The sequence below is a fragment of the Chroicocephalus ridibundus genome, chromosome 1, assembly GCF_963924245.1.
Source record: "Chroicocephalus ridibundus chromosome 1, bChrRid1.1, whole genome shotgun sequence".
In the NCBI taxonomy this organism is placed as follows: Eukaryota; Metazoa; Chordata; class Aves; order Charadriiformes; family Laridae; genus Chroicocephalus; species Chroicocephalus ridibundus.
Genome location: NC_086284.1, coordinates 145,423,571 through 145,442,609, shown reverse-complemented (window position 1 = coordinate 145,442,609; position 19,039 = coordinate 145,423,571). Strand labels below are relative to the sequence as shown.

General features: G+C 44.4%; 1 protein-coding gene across 18 annotated transcripts in view; it reads left to right on the top strand.

Annotated features, from left to right (window-relative positions):
* Positions 1-19,039, top strand: part of PPFIBP1 (PPFIA binding protein 1) — a 118,888-nt gene that overhangs the window by 60,791 nt on the left and 39,058 nt on the right. For 16 of the 18 annotated variants that reach the window (XM_063357084.1, XM_063357049.1, XM_063357092.1 and 13 more), the window contains 4 exons: positions 1,384-1,589; positions 13,931-14,017; positions 15,242-15,355; positions 15,873-16,004. In XM_063357084.1, the coding sequence (XP_063213154.1) occupies positions 1,384-1,589; positions 13,931-14,017; positions 15,242-15,355; positions 15,873-16,004 (539 nt within the window). Of the gene's footprint in view, positions 1-1,383; positions 1,590-8,835; positions 9,101-13,930; positions 14,018-15,241; positions 15,356-15,872; positions 16,005-19,039 lie in introns of those variants that run through there. The other 2 variants (XM_063357058.1, XM_063357067.1) reach the window with 2 other exon arrangements.

The following is a 19,039-nucleotide window of genomic DNA, read 5'->3' as shown; positions in this document are numbered from 1 at the left end:
AAAAATATTCTGCCAGAATAGCCACACAGTTACAAAGTCTTTAATAGTTAAAAATAATTTCCCCTGGGGGAAAAAAAACCATCATACAGTGCATGCTTTGTTTGAACAATGACTTTTCTCTGCAGTTTTCCTAAAGATATTAAGGACACATAGCAGGAACACATGTAAAGTGGATTCGTTTGGATCATAATGATCTCTAAAAATACATATAAGCTGTGACTTCAGTAATTTCCATAAGTAGATATGGTGTTTGGATTCAGTCATCTATCTGGGTTTCCAAGAGCCTAAGTTGATTATGGTGGGATAAGGTTTAATATAAAAATAAAATGTGGTGTTGGGATGTTTAAGTCACCACAGATTTCATTATTTCATTTACCTATGTGTCTGAACAGACCTATAAAGTAATATAACGAAGGGATATCAACTCCTATGCTGTTGGGGGTATTTTTCTCACTTTAATTTTTTCAAAGGGAATTAGCAGAATACTTGCATTTTTGTGACTTACCAGATGAGGCGAATGAAAGTTCGTGGAAGTGCATATATGGCATATCACTGTAGTTTCCAAAAGCTGACAGTACAAGTGATGCTTTGTCACAAACACACCTCATTGTGCGGAGGCATTACGGTATTAAGGTCACAAATCAGTGTGCCGAAGTTATAGTTGGAATTAGCTAGGTTCACTTAAATCGACCTTAATCCTGAATTCATAGTTTCCTTCCTTACTTAATATATAGCAACTTTTAATGTAGGTCAAATGTACGTACTGGGAGTTTATGCAAAGAAGAGATTTTTCTCTTTATTAACATGCAAATGTCAATGCTACCATATCAAACTGCTGGGTTTAAAATTTATTCTTGTGTAGAAGTGATGTGGTTTTTTTATTTATTTTCATCTTTTTCTTTATTCTTTTAAAAAATTTCCAATGCCTTGGAGTAGCATAACATTCTCGTACATGAAAAATGCAAAGCGCGGTTTCCTCTGGACACCATCAGTGTCTGACTTGGGTCGGGTCATGCGATCCCTACAGGGTGACTCAAAGCTTTACCGGAGCGTGTTTCCTCCAAAGGACTTTCCACCTCCAATACATCCCAGGGAGCAGAAGCCCATCCCATGTCTTGAACCTGTGGGCACGGTTGTGGCGTACGTGTCCTCTGTCAGATCAGCCCACCTCCTTCCTGATGGAGCTTCCGTTGATGTAGCCCACCAGCAAGGGCTAGCCCTTCTCCGAATTGCTGCATGGTGCAGGCTAAATTGAGCATCAGTGCTGAGTTTCGTTCAGATAAATGCCCGCCGGGAGCAAACACTGCCTAGCATTTCTCAGCCTTGCTGTGTGTCTGACCTGCTTGCCTCGTGCCTGACCCTGTGCGATTTTGCTCCCTCCAGGTTCAAAGGCGCTGGAATACTCCAATGGTATCTTTGACTGCCAGTCCCCCACTTCCCCTTTCATGGGGGGCCTGCGGGCGCTGCACCTGGTGGAGGACTTGCGGGGCTTGCTGGAGATGATGGAAGCAGACGAGAGAGAGGGGCTGCGCTGCCAGATCCCAGACTCGACGGCGGAGGCTCTGATTGAATGGCTCCAAAGTCAAATGGTAGTCTTGCCTTGTTTCACCTGTAACATGCTTGTTTTGTGTAATAGCTAGCCCAGCTCAGGTGGCGGGGCTGTGGTTTATGCAGTTTTAGAGCAGGTTTCAAAGAACAAAAGATATTTTTGTTTGGAGGTGCTTCTGTGGGACCTCAGAAAAGCTGTAGATACATACACTTGATACCTCATGCAGTGGGTTGACCTGTGCTTTTTTTTGATGTACCAGCATGCCTCATCTTGGGGAGCAAAAAATGTTTGGTAATTGGAGTTTCATCTCGGGGGTTTGGGTAAGACATTTTTATAGGAATCAGATGCTTAAATGGGGGGGAGAAAGCTGTTTTCAGTATGAAATTTTCACTAAAAAGCATTTTTTGGCAGCATATTTTCTACAGGGACCAGTGTCATCACTGAGCCCTCCTTACCTGGTTTATAACAGAAGTGAGTGGTATAAGCTCAGCATCCCTTTAACTTGGAAATCAAACTAAATTTTTATTTTCTGTGTTTGTGAATCTACCAGGTTTTGTCACCCTTGCTTTAAAAATACACCAAATAATACCTGATGAGAGTGTTCTTTCCCCAACCCTCGATTTTCAAAAAAAGTAAAATACTGCTCAGGTGGAGGCTACCTGAAGACTATGCTGGGAAATAAAATGTTGTGCTTATCACAAGGTGAGTTACAGAGATTTCAAAGGACCCACTGGTTTTGCCTCCAGGTGCCCTGTGACTTCCTAGCAGGGCCAAATAGGGATCCTTGAGCTAGTGGTCTGTGACTGGGTTTGTGTTGTGGTGTGGGTGTGTGCAGGTTTTGGGGAAGCATCAGCAGGGGAAGTCAAGACTTATTTCTAGAGGCCGTGCTTCAGGGTTTAAGTCAGCCTATAGCTGTAACGACGACAGCAGCAGCGGGTGTGGGCTTCTGCAGATTTTTCCAAATCTGTATTACAACAGTGTCTGGGTCCTGCTGTCTCATACACTTGGTGTTTGCCAAGGTAACGCTGTGCTGCTGAAATGGGAATGCCGGATCTGATGAAAGCTGGGACTGGTGCAGGACAGGCCACCATGGTGTCTCTGTGTTGCACCCGATGCATTGCTGCTGTTGGGACGGCAGCCACTGTCACCTGGTCCCTTCCCAAGATGGGCATCACACCCCCTCAGAAAGGGTTCAGTCACCCTGGAGCCATGGCTGATCTTGCAAAATAGCGTTTTTGTCTTGATACACGGATTTATTTTGGTGCTCAGTTGCAGCGTGGGATGCCGCAGCCCTGAGCGTCAGGTGCAGGACTGTGCGTGTCCAGCCTGTGGTTGGGGAGCGCTGGCCAGGCGTGGGGCCGGGTGACTGGCCGTGCCATCTTGCAGCATGTGGGCCATGCCTGGCGCTGCGGGAAGGGATGGAGACCTGGGCTCGCTTCTGTAGCTCTTGCAGAACTTTCTGAGGGCAGAGCTTGCTTTTTCTTTTTTCCTTGGCTTTGAACTACTCATTTGTTAATGCCTGAAACTTAATGAAGCACATGGGAGGTTTCCCACTGCCTCCAATGGGATTTGGATCTCACCCCCGCTGTCAAAATGTGGCAGCCAATGCTTACATCAGGAGAGGGAGATGGGAGTGATGTTTAAGCCAGATCTTTAAAAGATGCAGAGTTCCTGCTAACATCAGCATTTCCTGCCTGCTTAATGTACAGCAGTGAACATCGCTGTAACTAGTCTCTGCTCTGTGTGGAGCCAAAATTGAGGGACATAACAGGTGTCATGCAAGTATGGCCTTTATAAATAAAAATATGTTCAAATGACAAATAAACAGCCTCGGAAAATTCACTGCTCCCTATGGTGTGCAATAAGTAGTCCACGCTTAGTGATGCTGAATCCACCGCATGTTACTCTGGAGTAAAGGGGCCCAGCAGCGTGGCCGGAGGCTGCAGCGTCTGTTGAGATTAATGAGGTGAAGGCCAGTCATTTCCCCTTGTGATGGCAAATGTGTGATTTAGGCATGCCTGGCTGTTAGGATCTGGAACCAGGTCCTTCAGACCTGCATGATGTGGATCACCGCATGACAATGAGACAGTAATGATTTCCATTGCAGCCATGGGCTGAATCTGGGAGAGGAAAGACTCTGTTGTGCCATTCAGCTTAGTGCCTCCCAAGCACTGGAAAAGATGTGCAGGGGTTGCATGTACAAAAGTTTGCAGAAAATAGCTATTCTATCTCTTCTGCCCCTCAGTCTGCCTCAGATTATTCCCCCTGTACTCTCTGGCATCCTTAAAGCCCCTAGTAGGAAAGCCTGAATGTTACACTTCGTAATGTGCTACCAGTATGGGATTTGTGGGTGTCACCAGTGTTGCTGGTTCCTGTCTGAGCAGGAAGGTGTTACATGAAGTGCCCGGATGATTTGCAGGAAGGCTTTCTGCAGCTATGCCCATCATTACCAAGGAGGGGAAGATACCTCCTTGGTGTGAAATCGGTTTAATGCTCTACTCATGAAGAAGTTTTATCTACTGGGCTATTCCAAGCTGCTGGAACTGGTGCATGACGTCCCATCTGAAGCTGTAAGCAAGTCTCTCGTGTCTCAGAGGAAAATAGAAATAGTGTTCACTGTTGCCAAAGAGCGTGTCATAAGAGAAAAATCTGCTCCTGGCCCCTGCAGGGAAACCACTCTTGCCCTGCTTAGGAAAAAGGTCTGACAGCGGTCTCCCAAAGTTGCTCACTTCTGTAAAATGGGGCAGAGCATTCAGTTTTGCCATGCCAGAATTGGCTGCCCCGTGTCCTTGTACTGCTTCTTAGTGACCGCTTCCTTTCTGCTCCGCTCAGTGATTTAGAGAAGTCTATGCAAGCACTCAGAAATGGCCAACGAGTTAAAACACCTCATGCTGATTTTTTTCTTATTTTTTTTTTTTTAACCAGTGTATGCCAGATGGCCACGTGACACCAGAGCACACATACAGTGCCTGGACATCTGGCAGAGCTCTTCCCAGAGAATCAATCGGATGGTCCCCACGGGGAGTGCAGAGAAGTCGTACATTCAGCTTTCTGCTGCACAAATAAGCCCGTTTTACTCTAACATGTCATTTCTAGTCGTGTGTCTATAGCTCAAAACTGATCTCTGTGTTGCTGAAACCCTGCTCAAGTCTGCATGTGCAAATGGAGGACAGGTGAATGTCATGGTTAAAATTACAGACGAAGCCATTTGTTCAAAGTCTGGAAAGGGGCTGAGGTCTTTTCTAAGCTCAGATATGTTGGGCTGTGTGCTTTCACTGGTGACCAGACCTGAGATCCATAGCCAGATCATGACTATTATGAGACAAAGTTTTGGAGTCTTTTCAGAGTTCTCCTAATCAACAGAAATGTTTAATGTATTCTGATGTGCGCTTTAATAAAACATGTACTGTACTCTGTGAAAGTGGAACTTCTGGCTTGAATATAGACAGCATATGAGTAATCGGTAATATCATCACCAGTAACAAGACCATTTTAAATGAAACACTGCCTTTTGCAAGACCAAGGCAGCCCTGTTGTGTCCAGCTGGAAGTTGATAGATCCGTCTCTTGAAGAGTAATTCTAAGAAACTGTGCTCCCAGTCATGCATGTTGCTTTAGTTTTTCTGCAGTTGAAACAAACAAGAGACAGTTTTCTTTCTGCTTATTACTTTTATTGCCAATGGTTTTTTGGTGTTTTTTTAAAAAGGTGTCTTATGTAACAGCCTTCCCAGAAAGATTAAACCAACTGTCTCTTGTTAAAAAGGAGGCTGAAGGGTAGAAGTGGGTGGACAGTCCCTTCCCACGCCTCAGAGCCAGCTTCCCCAAGCTCCTGATCTGAACTTGTGTATGTGGATCCTGTTGTGTGCCTTCTCCTCTTTAAAGGATGTGCTCCTGGAACAAAAGAGCCAGGTTAATACTTTCTCTTTATAGTTCACAGCAAGTGCAATTGTGGTTTTAGCTTTGGAAGTGACTTTCTGAATTAGAATATTTAGAGTCATAGAACAATCATAGAATGTGTTGGGTTGGAAGGGACCTTTAAAGGTCATCTAGTCCAACCCCCCTGCAGTAAGCAGGGACACCTTCAACTAGATCAGGTTGCTCAGAGCCTCATCAAGCCTGGCCTTGAATGTCTCCAGGGATGGGGCCTCCACCACCTCTCTGGGCAACCTGTGCCAGTGTCTCACCACCCTCATTGCAAAGAACTTCTTCCTCATGTCTCATCTAAACCTACCCTGCTCCAGTTTAAAACCATTTCACCTTGTCCTATTGCTACCTGCCCTTGCAAACAGCCCCTCCCCAGCTTTCTTGTAGGCCCCCTTCAGGTATGGAAGGCTGCTAGAAGGTCTCCCCGGAGCCTTCTCTTCTCCAGGCTGAACAACCCCAACTCTCTCAGCCTGTCTTCATAGCAGAGGTGCTCCAGCCCTCGAATCATCTTCGTGGCCCTCTGCTGGACCCGCTCAAACAGGTCCATGTTGTTCTTGTGCTGAGGGTTCCAGAGCTGGACACAGTACTCCAGGTGGGGTCTGACGAGAGCAGAGTAGAGGGGGAGAATCACCTCTCTCGATCTGCTGGCCACGCTTCTTTTGATGCAGCCCAGGATGCGATTGGCCTTCTGGGCTGCAAGCGCACATTGTTGGCTCCTGTCCAGCTTTTCATCTACCAGTACCCCCAGGTCCTTTTCTGCAGGGCTGCTCTCTATCACGTCGTCCCCCAGCCTGTATTGATAACGAGGATTGTCCCGACCCAAGTGCAGGACCTTGTACTTGACCTTGTTGAACTTCATAAGGTTTGCTCGGGCCCACCTCTCTAGCTCGTCCAGGTCCCTCTGGTTGACATCCCGTCCCTCTGGCCTGTCGACTGCACCACGCAGCTTGGTGTCATCATCAAACTTGCTGAGGGTGCACTTGATCCCACTGTCTGTGTCATTGATGAAGATGTTGAACAGCACCGGTCCCCGTACGGATCCCTGAGGGACACTGCTTGTCACCCCTCTCCATCTGGATATCTAGCCATTGACCACTACCCTCTGGATGCTACAATCTAGCCAGTTCCTTATCCACCGAACAGCCCACCCATCAAATCCATCTTTCTCCAACTTAGAGAGAAGGATGTTGTGGGGGACCGTGTCAAAGGCCTTGCAGAAGTCCAGGTAGATGATATCTGTTGCTCTCCCCTTGTCCACTGATGCAGTCACTCCATTGTCAAAAGCCACCAGGTTGGTCAGGCAGAACTTGCTCTTAGTAAAGCCATGCTGGCTGTCTTGAATCACCTCCCTGTCCTCCATGTGCTTTAGCATAGACTATAATATTTTTTTCACTCCAGAAGTGAATTTATGAAGTTGACTTTAAGATCTTTAAAGCAAAACAAACTTCATGGCCTCCAAAGGTTTCCTGAAGAACATTTTCAGCTCATCTGAAGGTGATAGTTAACTTGACCTGTGGTACCCGTAGTGGCTTGTGTGATCCAGAGTGTTGCTGCTATGAATAGCAGATCTGTCATCTCACAGACAAGCCTCAGATTTTGACACTTCTTCAGCAAGCTGGTTGTTCCAGAAAGTGGCTAGGAGTAATGAGAGTTAATATGAGGGGATATTAGATTTCAGACAGAAGTTTTCCGTGCTGGATAAACATAGATTGTAATCGTACAGAGATATATTGGCCTATTTGGATGACAGGGTGGTTCCCAAGTCAGGGAAGTGGTTTGGTTGCCCAGAAATAATCTCATATTTCTTATTAGTGGAAAAATCTTGTCTTCAAAGCAAAGTTTATTGGTTGATTGTCTTAGTGTGGGTGTACAGTGCATTCATTTGGCTCCACTTGTGCTTATGTTGAGTTTAGCTATTGAAAGGTCCTATGGTGGCACATAGGTGTTTGCCACCAAACATCTGTTTGAGATCCCTCCTCAAGTTGCAATATGAAAGGAGTCTTATGATACTGTTTCAGCTTGTTATCATAAACTGCCTCCCGGCAACACTTTTTGTCCGTGAGAGATCTAACTCTCAAAGTTCTTGAATCATAGGACCCTGCTGCTTGCTAAAAGTGATCATCTAGACTGGTGTGTTTTTAACACTGGAATATCACAGAATGGTAGTGTTGGAAGGGACCTCTGGAGATCATCTAGTCCAACCCCCCTGCCAGAGCAGGTTCCCCTAGAGCAGGTTGCACAGGAACGCGTCCAGGCGGGTTTGGAATGTCTCCAGAGACGGAGACTCCACCACCTCTCTGGGCAGCCTGTGCCAGCGCTCTGCCACCCTCAAAGGAAACAAGTTCCTCCTCATGTTTAGGTGGAACTTCCTATGTTCAAGTTTGTGCTCGCTACCTCTTGTCCTATAAATAATATGGTCCTATAGATAATACAGTCTCATTTATAGCATGTCTTGGCATGGCATCTTCATGCATTGGGGATGAGTTGATCGACAGTAAGAACAACCTGTGCAATCCTGCGCTGGAGCATAGGGCAGAGCTGTTGAAAGTCACCATTCCCAATCCAAAATGCATCAGTTTGGCTTAAGAAACACAGCTTCTGCTCCTCTTCTGCTCTGATCTTTTGATCCGAGTTATTCAGAATTCATGTTTTTGAGATTTTTATGTACAAACAATAGTTGTAAATGTTTCTTTTTAATCATAAAAGCCGTGGGTTTTGAGATAATCACAGGTCTCCTGGAGCTAGGTCTGTGGTCAAAAATACTAAGGATTTGTTACGCTGTTGCTGGGTAAATCGAAACTTAAACATGAAGACAGAGGTTGGTTGTTATTGTTACATTTTACATCATTCTTAAGTATGACATAAACTTGAACCAAGTCACTCGTGAGACCCGGGATAGTTGAGTCAACCTTTTCCTTCCTCTTTTTCTTGGCCCCTACAGGTGAATTACATGTGTTCTTCCAGCCTTTACAAGTAATAGCACAGAAAGAAAATAAAGTTCCCTCCTGTTTACCTTGTAGTCAGGTAAAGGGATCAGAATCACTCTTTCCTCATGTGTTTTTTGGGTTGGATGATTCCCGTGGTGTCAGCAGGGTGCAGAGGAGGGGGTTGCTCTTGCAGGGGGCGGAAGGTGAGGAGCAAGGGTGGAGATGGCCAGCTGCCACCTGAGTGGGGCTGCCCTTACTCCTGGTCAGGTTTACACAGCTCCGCACCCCCCTGCCTCCAGCTTGCTGCCTAGCCTTTGTGTGTTAGGATCCTGGCAGTGTCATGTCGGGCACAGGTTGGAAGAAGGGTAGATCTTCCCGGGCTTTGATGTGTTAATTTCCCAGAGGAGCTGCTTGCTCCGCCTGAGGAGTGCTGCTGCTTTGCTGCTCTGCTTCCCACATCTCCCACTCCGCTGCCACGTTTGCCTCCGTCCTTGGTTAGACAAGGAAACCGGCCACCGCTTAACTTCTCCGTCTCGGTTCAGAGGAGCCCTGACGGCAGCAGGTGCCTGCGGTGCTGGGGCTGCCGCTTTTAGCCTCGGCTGCCTGCCACAGTCACTCGCATCCTTAAATGCATGAAGATAGTCATGACCAGCATGGAGTATAGCTGGGACATTCATGGACACTGCGTCTGGCTAAATAAGGTAAGGCTATCGGTGTTTGTTCTGCCTCCTGCATTTCTCCGAGTGACAAGCCATAGCTGGGCAACACTGGTAGGGAATAAGCGTTTCATCTTTCTCTTGTATCAAGCACCAGCTGAGCTGCTGTTGAAGAAACTGAATATTTTGAAACGGTTGCGTCTTCCCTATTCAACAGCTGTGTTATTTATATTTAGAAAATGTTTTAGGTAAACTCCTCAGAGTGAAGGTCTGTCTTAAGCTGGTTTTCTTTCAGAATTCACTTTTATCGCAGTGAAGCCTTTAAAATGCGATGTGGGGGTGCATAAGTGGGTTTGTGTGGGTTTTTTCCCCCTGCTCATTCTGTAAGGAGGAACTAATCTGTAAACTTTAGGAAAAGCTTAGCAGCAGGTCTGCCTGCCCGCTGCCGGAGCATGTGGAGCAGGCTGCAGATATTCAGAGCAGTGAGTAGGTAGGCGTGAAATGCAGGAGATGCCGGTTTGGGAGGGCAGCGGTGGGCTCCCACACAAACTGGTTAAGCGCTGGTACAGACTGTATTCAGACAGATTTGAGCAGTATGAATTTGGGACGGAATCGACACTTACTTAGGGTAAAGCTGTCGTGGCTCCGTACCACAGGGAAAACGGTGGCGAATACTTTGCATGGAAAACCTGGAGGCTCTGCCCGTGGCAGACCAGGTGATGTTAAGCTAGCTGAGGCTGGAGGAGCCCCCTTGCAAGGGAGTCTAAAACCGAGTGAACAAGCAGAACTGTAGCAGCAGTAGCTGTGCTTAACTAAGCTTAGGTAATGTATATTATAATGATCTGAACAACATAAGCATGTTGATGAGCTCTAATTTAACTCCAGATGGTCAGGAAAGAGATGTCGGGGACAACTCACTTGCCCAACTGTCGACTGGACTATGGTGGTTCAGTCAGTGCAGTCTGTCCTCCAAGAAAATAATGGTGTGGAGTGGCAGCTCCTTCTATAAATTGCATCTACAGCAAGAACAGTGTGATTTGTGCTGCTTATTTTTTCTCAAAAGCAGAAGAGAAAATGAAGGGAAATGAGGGTATCAGCTGCAGTAGGCTAAAAATGAGTTCCATTTTTGAAAGGAGAAGGCGGCAATTGTGAGGAAACGGATTTTAAATTTTTTTTCATTACTAGAAAGTTTAATACAGCACCTATTGGAAACTTTGCTGTGGTTTGGAATGCTAACTCACTTCCAGGGAAAAGGGATTAAAGACTGAGGGCAGGCAAGCTGTGAAAGTTAGGTGATGCATCTACTTATTACAGGAATAATTCCCCGCAGAGCAGCATGTATTTTTACACTTAAACTGATTGCAGACAAAGCTTATATACAAGTTTGTAACAGATTAGCCACGGATTGATCTTGCAGAGTTTTTAGGTGCACCGGGTCTGATCTTATAAGGCATTTTAAGTAAATGCTTAACCTCAAACTTCTGCAAAGCCTCAGTGGCATCGTGACAACTGTTCTTTTGTTTTTAGGATTAAGATCGGCATTGGTAAATCTGCATTCTCTTCCCATACGGTGTTTTGCAATTAATCCCTAAATTGAAAACACATGCAAAGTCTAACCGCTTATTTGAGATAGATTTTAATTCACTGATGAAAAAGAGCCTTCTTTGGAAAATTGCAAAGCTTGCCTTACACAGCTAGCAAACTATGTTAATCCAGTATTGACTTTGATGATACAAACTTTATCCAGAACTACCAAATGCCCCAAATATGCTTGCAGTTGCTGTTGAATCAAATATTTACTTCTTTTTTTTTTTTTTCTCCCCCCCCAAAGCAGAGCCTTTGCTCTGCAGGGTGAGTAGTTGCCAGGCTCAGTCATAGGGGAGGCTGTGAGTCCCCACCTGGCGAGAAGCTCCTCCTGAAGGACACACACAGTGTTGCTCACTCAGGTTTTGCACACACCAGATTTCCTGGTGTCTTTCAGACCTCCCTGCAGGCTGTTTCTCCCCATTGGGGCTCCCTCTACTCCATCTCCTGATGCACCAATTTCCCATATCCGGTGTTTGAGCATCTTCCTTCTTAATTTCTCTTCAGTCCTGCCCACTGCTGTCACTACCCTGTTCTTCTTCTTGTGTGTTTCATCTCCTGTCTTCCTTCCTCATCTCTCTGGGAAGAAAATCAGGTGTCAACTTTTTACCTTCAAAGACAGTGCAGAGGAGAGATGTGGGAAGGCATCGTGTGGCCATTGCCTGCAGGCCCCTGATCTCTGCACCAATGTAGGAGGTGCTGGGGCTGCTGCTTGGTGAAAGAGCTGCTGTGGCCTTTCTGTGTTTTCCTTTCTCCAACTCTCATCTTTTTCCCCATTGAAACCAAAGTCAGTGACTTTCTTGCCTTTGTGTACCTAAAATGAAGAGTTAGTCCCGGGTATTATGCAGAAATTACAGCACTTCAGGCAAAAAGCAGACTGCTGTTGGGTTGTACACAAAGTTTTCTGGTTTTGGTGGACTACAGAAAGTCTGGTTTTATGCAGATTTTACAAAATATTTCTGACAGCAGTCAGCAAAGACATCTTTGTATTTGGTTTTGTGGGAGAGCAACCTGTACTCCAGCCCTGTTTGGGGTTCCCATCAGCTCCTCCCTCTTTTCTTACAGCAATGTGCACCTGTGTCCTGAACTCTGACCCTCTAAATGCTCCTATTTTAAAGCCAGGTATGATGTGCTGAGCAAAACAGGATTTTTTTGAGGGATGTGAACAGAGTTTAACAAAAAAGGTGTCATGGCAAGATGCTGTGCACAATGACTAACATTCTGCTTTAACACCTCATTGGTTTTCACAGCATTGTAAAGACATTTTCATTGTAGTGTGAAACCAATACTTACCTCGACACATTTTTTTTCACACAGGCTTTGGTTTTAGTTAATTTGTGTCTGGTTATGCTGACTAGAGGTATCAGGAGGTTCAGTGGTCAGCATGCTGATGTCAAGTCTGTGCTTTGACAAGGACTTTGATGTGAGCCCCAGCAGGATGGAAGGACGTCTTTGAACCTTGGCTGTCTGCTTGTAATGAGTGTTGCATATCAGTTTCCTACATCAGAGTCACACACTGGATTGATAAATGTGTTGTATATTACAAAATACAGATGCTGTATTCACAGAGGCTGAGGAGGTGCCTGAGATGTATTGGAGGCCTTTAAATGAGAAGGGAGCTACAGAATAGCAAAAGTATGCAAAAATCTTGTTTTTATATTTCGCGTACAGGTCAAGTTACAAAATTTAAAGCATAACCTGCTAGTTGAGCAGCTAACAAGTTTATTTTGGAAGCTCTTCGACTTCTTTCACCTAAATTAAAACTGTTACAAAACTGAAATCTCACTGATCTTGAATGGAATTCTCTATATCATGAGCTAAATTCTGGTAGAGGTCAGGAGGAAAACTGAGCAAACTCAGAAGTTTAGAGTACTTCTGCCTTGGTGCTTAGTTTCTTGATGGTCAGAAGGCCTAGTAATTTACTGCTAAATAATTCAGGTTCAGAGTATCATTATAGTGTGAGGTATTGGTACAAATTACTAGGGAGCATCCTTTCTTAGTCTGCTGTAGCTCTAGTGATGTTGGGGGAGATGTTATGGTCACCTTGTAAAGTTTACACATGTACGCTTGAAAGACACATTTACAACTGCACACTGATTTGCAAGCTGCCAGGACGCAGTCTGATTTCTTGAGGAGACCGCTAAGGTGAGGTTAAATACTTTTTGCCCCCTTCTGTTTGCTTTGGATCTAATCTTCAAGTGGCGCTGCTGGGCATTTTATTCCTCTGGTTTCAAACAAGGCAGTTTCTCACATCACTCAGTCAGGCATGTAACTTAGAAAAGGAGTTTTAGCTGGCAGGGGCATCCTCTGCAGTCGGGGGAGGTAGGCTGTTTGAAAGGGAGATCCAAAGCAGGGGCACAAGGCTCGCAGCTCCTATGTGGCGGTGGCCTCTCATGGCAGGGTTGTGCTGCAGACTCACCGGGACACAAGGATTGGTCACCCGATTTCATTTAATCACATATTCAGAGGGAAGTCAAGGCATCTCAGAGTTGGTGGAACTCTCTGTACTGAGGGCACTGTATTTCAAAGCAGCTTCTCAGACTCCTTCAAGTGATTTATGCAATGATGGGAACAAGAATTTCTTTTCTGAGCTGAGATATGATTGTGGCGTCCATCATAAAGTGCTTTGAGACAGCTTTGAATATGGATTGAGTAAAATCCTTCTCGCTGCTCAAGAGCATTGAAGTTATTATCAAGAAAGTAAGTTGCTGATTCCTCTGAACTCTCTGATAGCATTAACATGTATTCTTGTTTCTCTTTAGCCTCAGGCAGCTTTATAAAGAGATGTGTTTAGAATGCAGACATTCACCCATAAGCAGTAAAAATGTGCCTGATGTAAGAGGAGGTCTCTTACTATGTGTTTTAGAAAAAATTGTTTGACTCGCAAGAAGCATAATGCACATTTTGTAGATTGTACATTGATTTTTTTTTTCACTTGCTGAATGTCTTGGATTATTTGTCTCTTTGCAAGTATGGCTTAGCATAGCACATCACTGAGCACAAATTTTGTTAACAAAATGCTGAATGCACAGTAAGGGAATTTTGCAGAATTGGGTCACCAAAAGGTTCTTCCTTTCTCATTTTTAAGCTTCTGAACAATTATTGTCCTGAATGGTGGTCCTGTGTCCTTTGTTGAAAGTTTATTTGATTTGTAACCCTTGAGGGGCTGAAGAATTCTTTAAACCTGTTCTTGAACTATGCAGACTAAAAATACTCTGTAAGTGTGTTGATGACATTGAATGATGCTTATGGTACAATAGCTGACAACACAGTATTTGCTGTCTTTTTCAGACTAATGGGCATATATCTGGGAATGGAGATGTGTATCAAGAAAGGCTGGCTCGTCTGGAAAATGATAAGGAATCTCTTGTTCTTCAAGTGAGTAGTCACCTAAATTATTTTTTTCTGCTCTTACGTTCATAAGACTTTTTGATAGTATGTGATAAAACCTCTGAGGATTTATTTGCAGTTGTGTCATCTTGGATAGTGTTCAGAAGGCTTGCTGATACCTGAGACTTAACACAGATTAAGGATAGGTATGAATTTAGATGGCAGGAAAAATCTAAAGGGCTTGCTTTCTGCGCATCTGATCTCTTTTTGAATCTTGTAAGGTGAACAGGTCTGCAGAGTGACCACGTTCTAACATTCATTATCCTTAAGATCACCATTTTCCATGATCATTCATGTGCTGTCTGCATCAGGTGACATATGTCCTGTCCTTATGGTGACAAAAGCTTTGGGACTGGCCAGCAGGCAGGAGGAGACGAGCAGCTCCTCAGAGGTCCTGCTCACCTGCTGCTGGGCTGGTCTGGGTCAGCCCCGAGTGCTCTTGCCAAGCTGGCTTATTCTTGTCATCAGAGTTGGGACTACTTGGCACCCCTTGGTCTGTGCGGGTGTCCTGCAATCCCCTGACACAGACCTGGATTAAGGGCTGCGACAACACTGAGCTTTGATGTAGGCAGCTTTCCCTCGTTCCCATCAGTTCTGCAGATTTACTCAAAAGAGCCTATTTAAAACAAAAGCTTAATTCAGAAGAGTCAAAATGGGAATCAGTCTGCAGCCTGAAAGGCGTTGTCTTGGTCTTGCCTAGCCTCAGTCCATGTGTTTTAACCTCCTTTGCTTTTATTCTTCTAAAAAGGAGAAGCTGTACCCTATGGTACACTGTGTGCAATCACTGGTAAAGCGGAATAAATTGTATGCAGTGAGGTTTAGCTATTTGGTTGTTAAGGTAGGAGCTGGTGGGTTTTAGTTAATGTATTGTCATAGCAAAAGCATAATGGTTGCCTGTAAAATGCAGCAGCCACCCCTTGTGAAAACTTCCAGGACAGGTCAGCAGGGGAGGTGCAGGATTGCATTGTGTCTGCCAGAACTTTGGCTGAAATTTCAGTAAGCATGAGGGGAGAGTTTTCCCTCCTCTCTTGTCACCTTTGCCCCACGTTGTGTCCGCTACAGAGCTGCGCTGCTGCTGCTCTTCCTCCCGTGGTCCTGTTTTCATCGGGGGGTGACTCAGGCAGCACTGTTACTTACATATAGTTCTTCAAGTGATACATATGGCATTGGTGCAACGTACTAAATATGCATCCCATTTTCTCCACTGTGCAGGTAAGTGTGCTTACAGACCAGGTGGAAGCCCAAGGAGAAAAGATTCGGGATCTGGAGTTCTGTCTAGAGGAGCACAGGGAGAAGCTGAATGCCACAGAAGAGATGCTGCAGCAGGTATTTCACAGGCGCGTCTGTCTCGCTGTCCGTCTTCATGCTGTCTTAATGAACTGCGTTTTGCTTTGGTGAGAGCGGTGTTGCACCCCTTGATGTCTCTTAACTAACTGATAATTTTCTTCCATATTTGCTTTAAAGTCTTTGTACTTGGTGACGTCAGTGCTGCTTTATGCTGTATCCAGTCCTGCTCTTCTTTGAGCCTTTCCCCACTGAACTTCAAAGAGACTTGGATTAAAGACTCTGGTGGCATGGGTGGATTCCCCTCAAAGCTCCTTGCTGCCCAGACCGACTGTGATGACAGACAAGCTTTTTTCTCATCCTGTCCCCATGATCTCAGATGCATCCTATGTGCCTGCATTCCGTCAGATGGGTACTAGCTGTGTTCCTTGCTTCAGAGAGTGCAAGGAAGAATGTGGAGCTTTTCCCCATGAGAGAGGCCTTTAGTTGCAGAAATAAATTAGTGATTTCTTCCCCTTGGATGAATAATTCTGTTCTCTTCCTCTTTATCTTGAATCAGGAGCTTTTAAGCAGAACATCCCTTGAAACTCAGAAGCTGGATCTTATGGCAGAGATTTCCACTCTGAAGCTAAAGCTTACATCTGTAGAGAAGGATAGCTTGGAGTATGAGGACAGATTCAGAGACACAAAGGTGAGTAAAACCCAACTGAATAAATTGTGAAAGCTGCGTGTGACTTCATGTTACCTGAAACCTTCCTGGATTTTTTTTTTTTTTTTTTTTTTTGCCAGGCAAGAAGGGAATTACTCTTTAAGGTTAAAACACGTATCACTTAAAATAAAAAGTGTCCTATTTGGTAAACCCTGGTTTTACACAGAAAGATTTCAAAAAGCAGTTTTTGATTCTTGCCATCAGATCTCATGAGAGATGGTATTTAGGATGGATTTAATTAAAATCATGAACATGCTCCACTCTCCTGTCCCAACTTGAAACTGTCATCATCTTAGTAAGGCATGTCTGAGGCAAATGCTTAAGCCCACTGCAAGTACAAGCCCTCGTGCAGAGACATGGCACGCTAAAAGACATAACTTTTGGTTTCGGTAACAGAGAGAATGAGGTGACTCAGCGGGAGGGCATTTTGAAGCCTCACTTCAAACCCCAGCCCCACAGAAGCCCAGGACTGAGAGGCCAGTGGTTACTCATCTCAGCCTAGCTTCAGCCCAGCGGTGTACAGTGCCGGGCAGAGCTGCAGACCGGAGCTGCCATCCTGGCGGCACTCTCCTGTGGCTTTTGCCCTCTGTGCACTGCAGATCTGTGTAGCTGAACCGTGCTTGTGTTTGAAGCTTGTGTTTGAAATCCTCAAAGCAGGTGGGCAAGTCCAGTTTTTCCAGGAAACTTCCAAGAATCAAGCCAAGCTTTGCTGACAGGATGACATACCCCGTATCAGAAAATACCTCAGTGTCTGCCTAGGAAGCAGAACAAAATTTCCAGCTCTGAGTTCATGAATGAACTGAAATGTTGGATGTTGGTCTTGTGGATGTTGCAGTTGTCATTCGTTTCTAGAAGGGAAGAAGCCATAATGTCATCACAGGAGACAAAATTTGCCCTTTCCACTTCAATCAGTGGTTTATCAACTCCCTTCCAGTTTCCTACATGTTTTCCAGCAGAGTGTCATTCCTCACTTGTATTGCAAGTGTAAGAACAAAAGTTAGGCTTGCTTTTGAATTACTTTCTTTGGGCCTTTCAGAAGTAATACACAGACCCAAAGAAGTCCATAGGTTGACAACTACTGACTCAAATCATGTTCAACTTTGAAAGGTGGTGATCATTTACGTAGCGTTGTTGCTGTCCTTCCTGCAGTGTGTAGCACATCTGTGTGCTGCCAAGCTGTGGACAAGATACATGTTGCCTCCCGTTACCTTTTCCTCTAGATTGGTACCAGATGTTACGTGAAGAATCACAGCACTGCCTTAAAAGCAGCTGGTTTTGCAGTCCAGGCAAGGCTGGAGAAATTGGCAGGTGGAAAGGTGGAGGGAGTAGGAGATGTGTTAAGAGCTGGCTGCTTTTTCGTCTCCCGTGAGGTCTCTCTGCCCACACAGTGCTCAGCTCTTTCATGAATCTCATAATGGATAACTTTTCACCTGTATATTAACACCTATCATAAGCAGCCCAAACAATAGATAAATGAGTTGACATCAGCAGTGAATGGCTTTGGGGAGGCAAGGTTTGGTCCAAATGACTGCAGTGAGCGGGTGCTTTCAGAACTGCGTTCCACTGCATCTCCGTTTGTAAACAACCCGTGGCTTGTGCTTTCCAAAACAGGTAACAAAAGTGACCGGGCTTTGGGTGATTTGCTTCTCTCTTTCTATTCTTATTTTTATTTAATATGATTCTTTGATGAGCTTTCTTCTACTCCCCCTTCTTTCATTTCCCTCCTGAACTGCAGTCTCTCTGTAACTAAGCAGCACAATTCAGACAGCACACCAAGAAGGTGGATGCGGAGCTACCTCTGTTACCACAAAAGTGGTTAAGTGTGAGGACCACAACCTGCACTGCAACTCCGTAGGCTCAGCACAAGAGGCCTAACTGCATGACAGCTATGAGGACCTTTCTTTTTGAAATACCTTGAAATACACTTAATGCCTTTGATAAAAATAAGATGACCTAAATTATGTTTAAAAGCTAACTGTTATAATTACAAGCTATACGTATTTATTTTCTGGATACTTATACTAGGACTAATGAACTATTACTAAAATGTTCCTCCCTCTGAAAACCAGAATGATGCGGTTTAGTGTGATGCAAATTATTGTGTTGTTTTCTTTGTTTCAACACTTTATAGCTGTAAAATGGCTTAGACGTAGACACTGAAAGGGATAACGTATCTTAATTTCCATTTTGTTCAGTGGAAAAATGGCTAATTAGTTGTAAGGATCTCAGCCACACAAATCTCTGACAGGTATTTTGGAGACAGGACTTATTTAAGAGTACACAATATTTTGTTCAGTGTTGATCAAATTATATTCCTGTGCAAAGTAATAGATGATCAATTATTCCAGCACAGCTGAGTATTTAAATGGATATTTAAAGGACTCTAGTATAAAACACATTATGGCATTTACATGTAGCATTCGAAATGGAAAAAAATTAATACCCAAACTGGGAAAGAAAAGCTATGAATATTGCTTCTGTTTTTATTTAGGGAAAAGAAAGTGAAAATAATAATAAAAAAAATTGACCATATTAAAACAACTTTTGTGGAGCTACTGTCTCCTACAGAATTACCATTCAGATTAAATCCTTCATATTATCCAGTTTTGATGTATGTCTGTCATTGCAACTTCCCATTCCAGCTTGGTAGGTTTCTCATATTCACCATTCTTTATCTAAACAGACGCTTCACTGGGTGTATAAGTTTTTTATTCGTTTGTGCTCTAGGACTTTCCTGTCTAGATGTTCAAAAATGCACAGCTTTTTCAAAGCTAATTGTATACTTAATAGAGATTTAGAATTGTTCTGTTCCTTAAATCATTCCACTCTTTCCACTTTCTCAGCAGATACCAGCATTATTTTCCTTTAGGAGCATAGGTGGTCTGGGTTACTCTGAGTTTATGTAAGAAAATACCATTCAAGGGAGTTTATTTAGGGAGGGATCCATAACCAGATGTGGTCTTTGAAGCAGCCTCAGAGGTTAAACTGGCTCACTCAAGGGGAATTCCTCATAATTT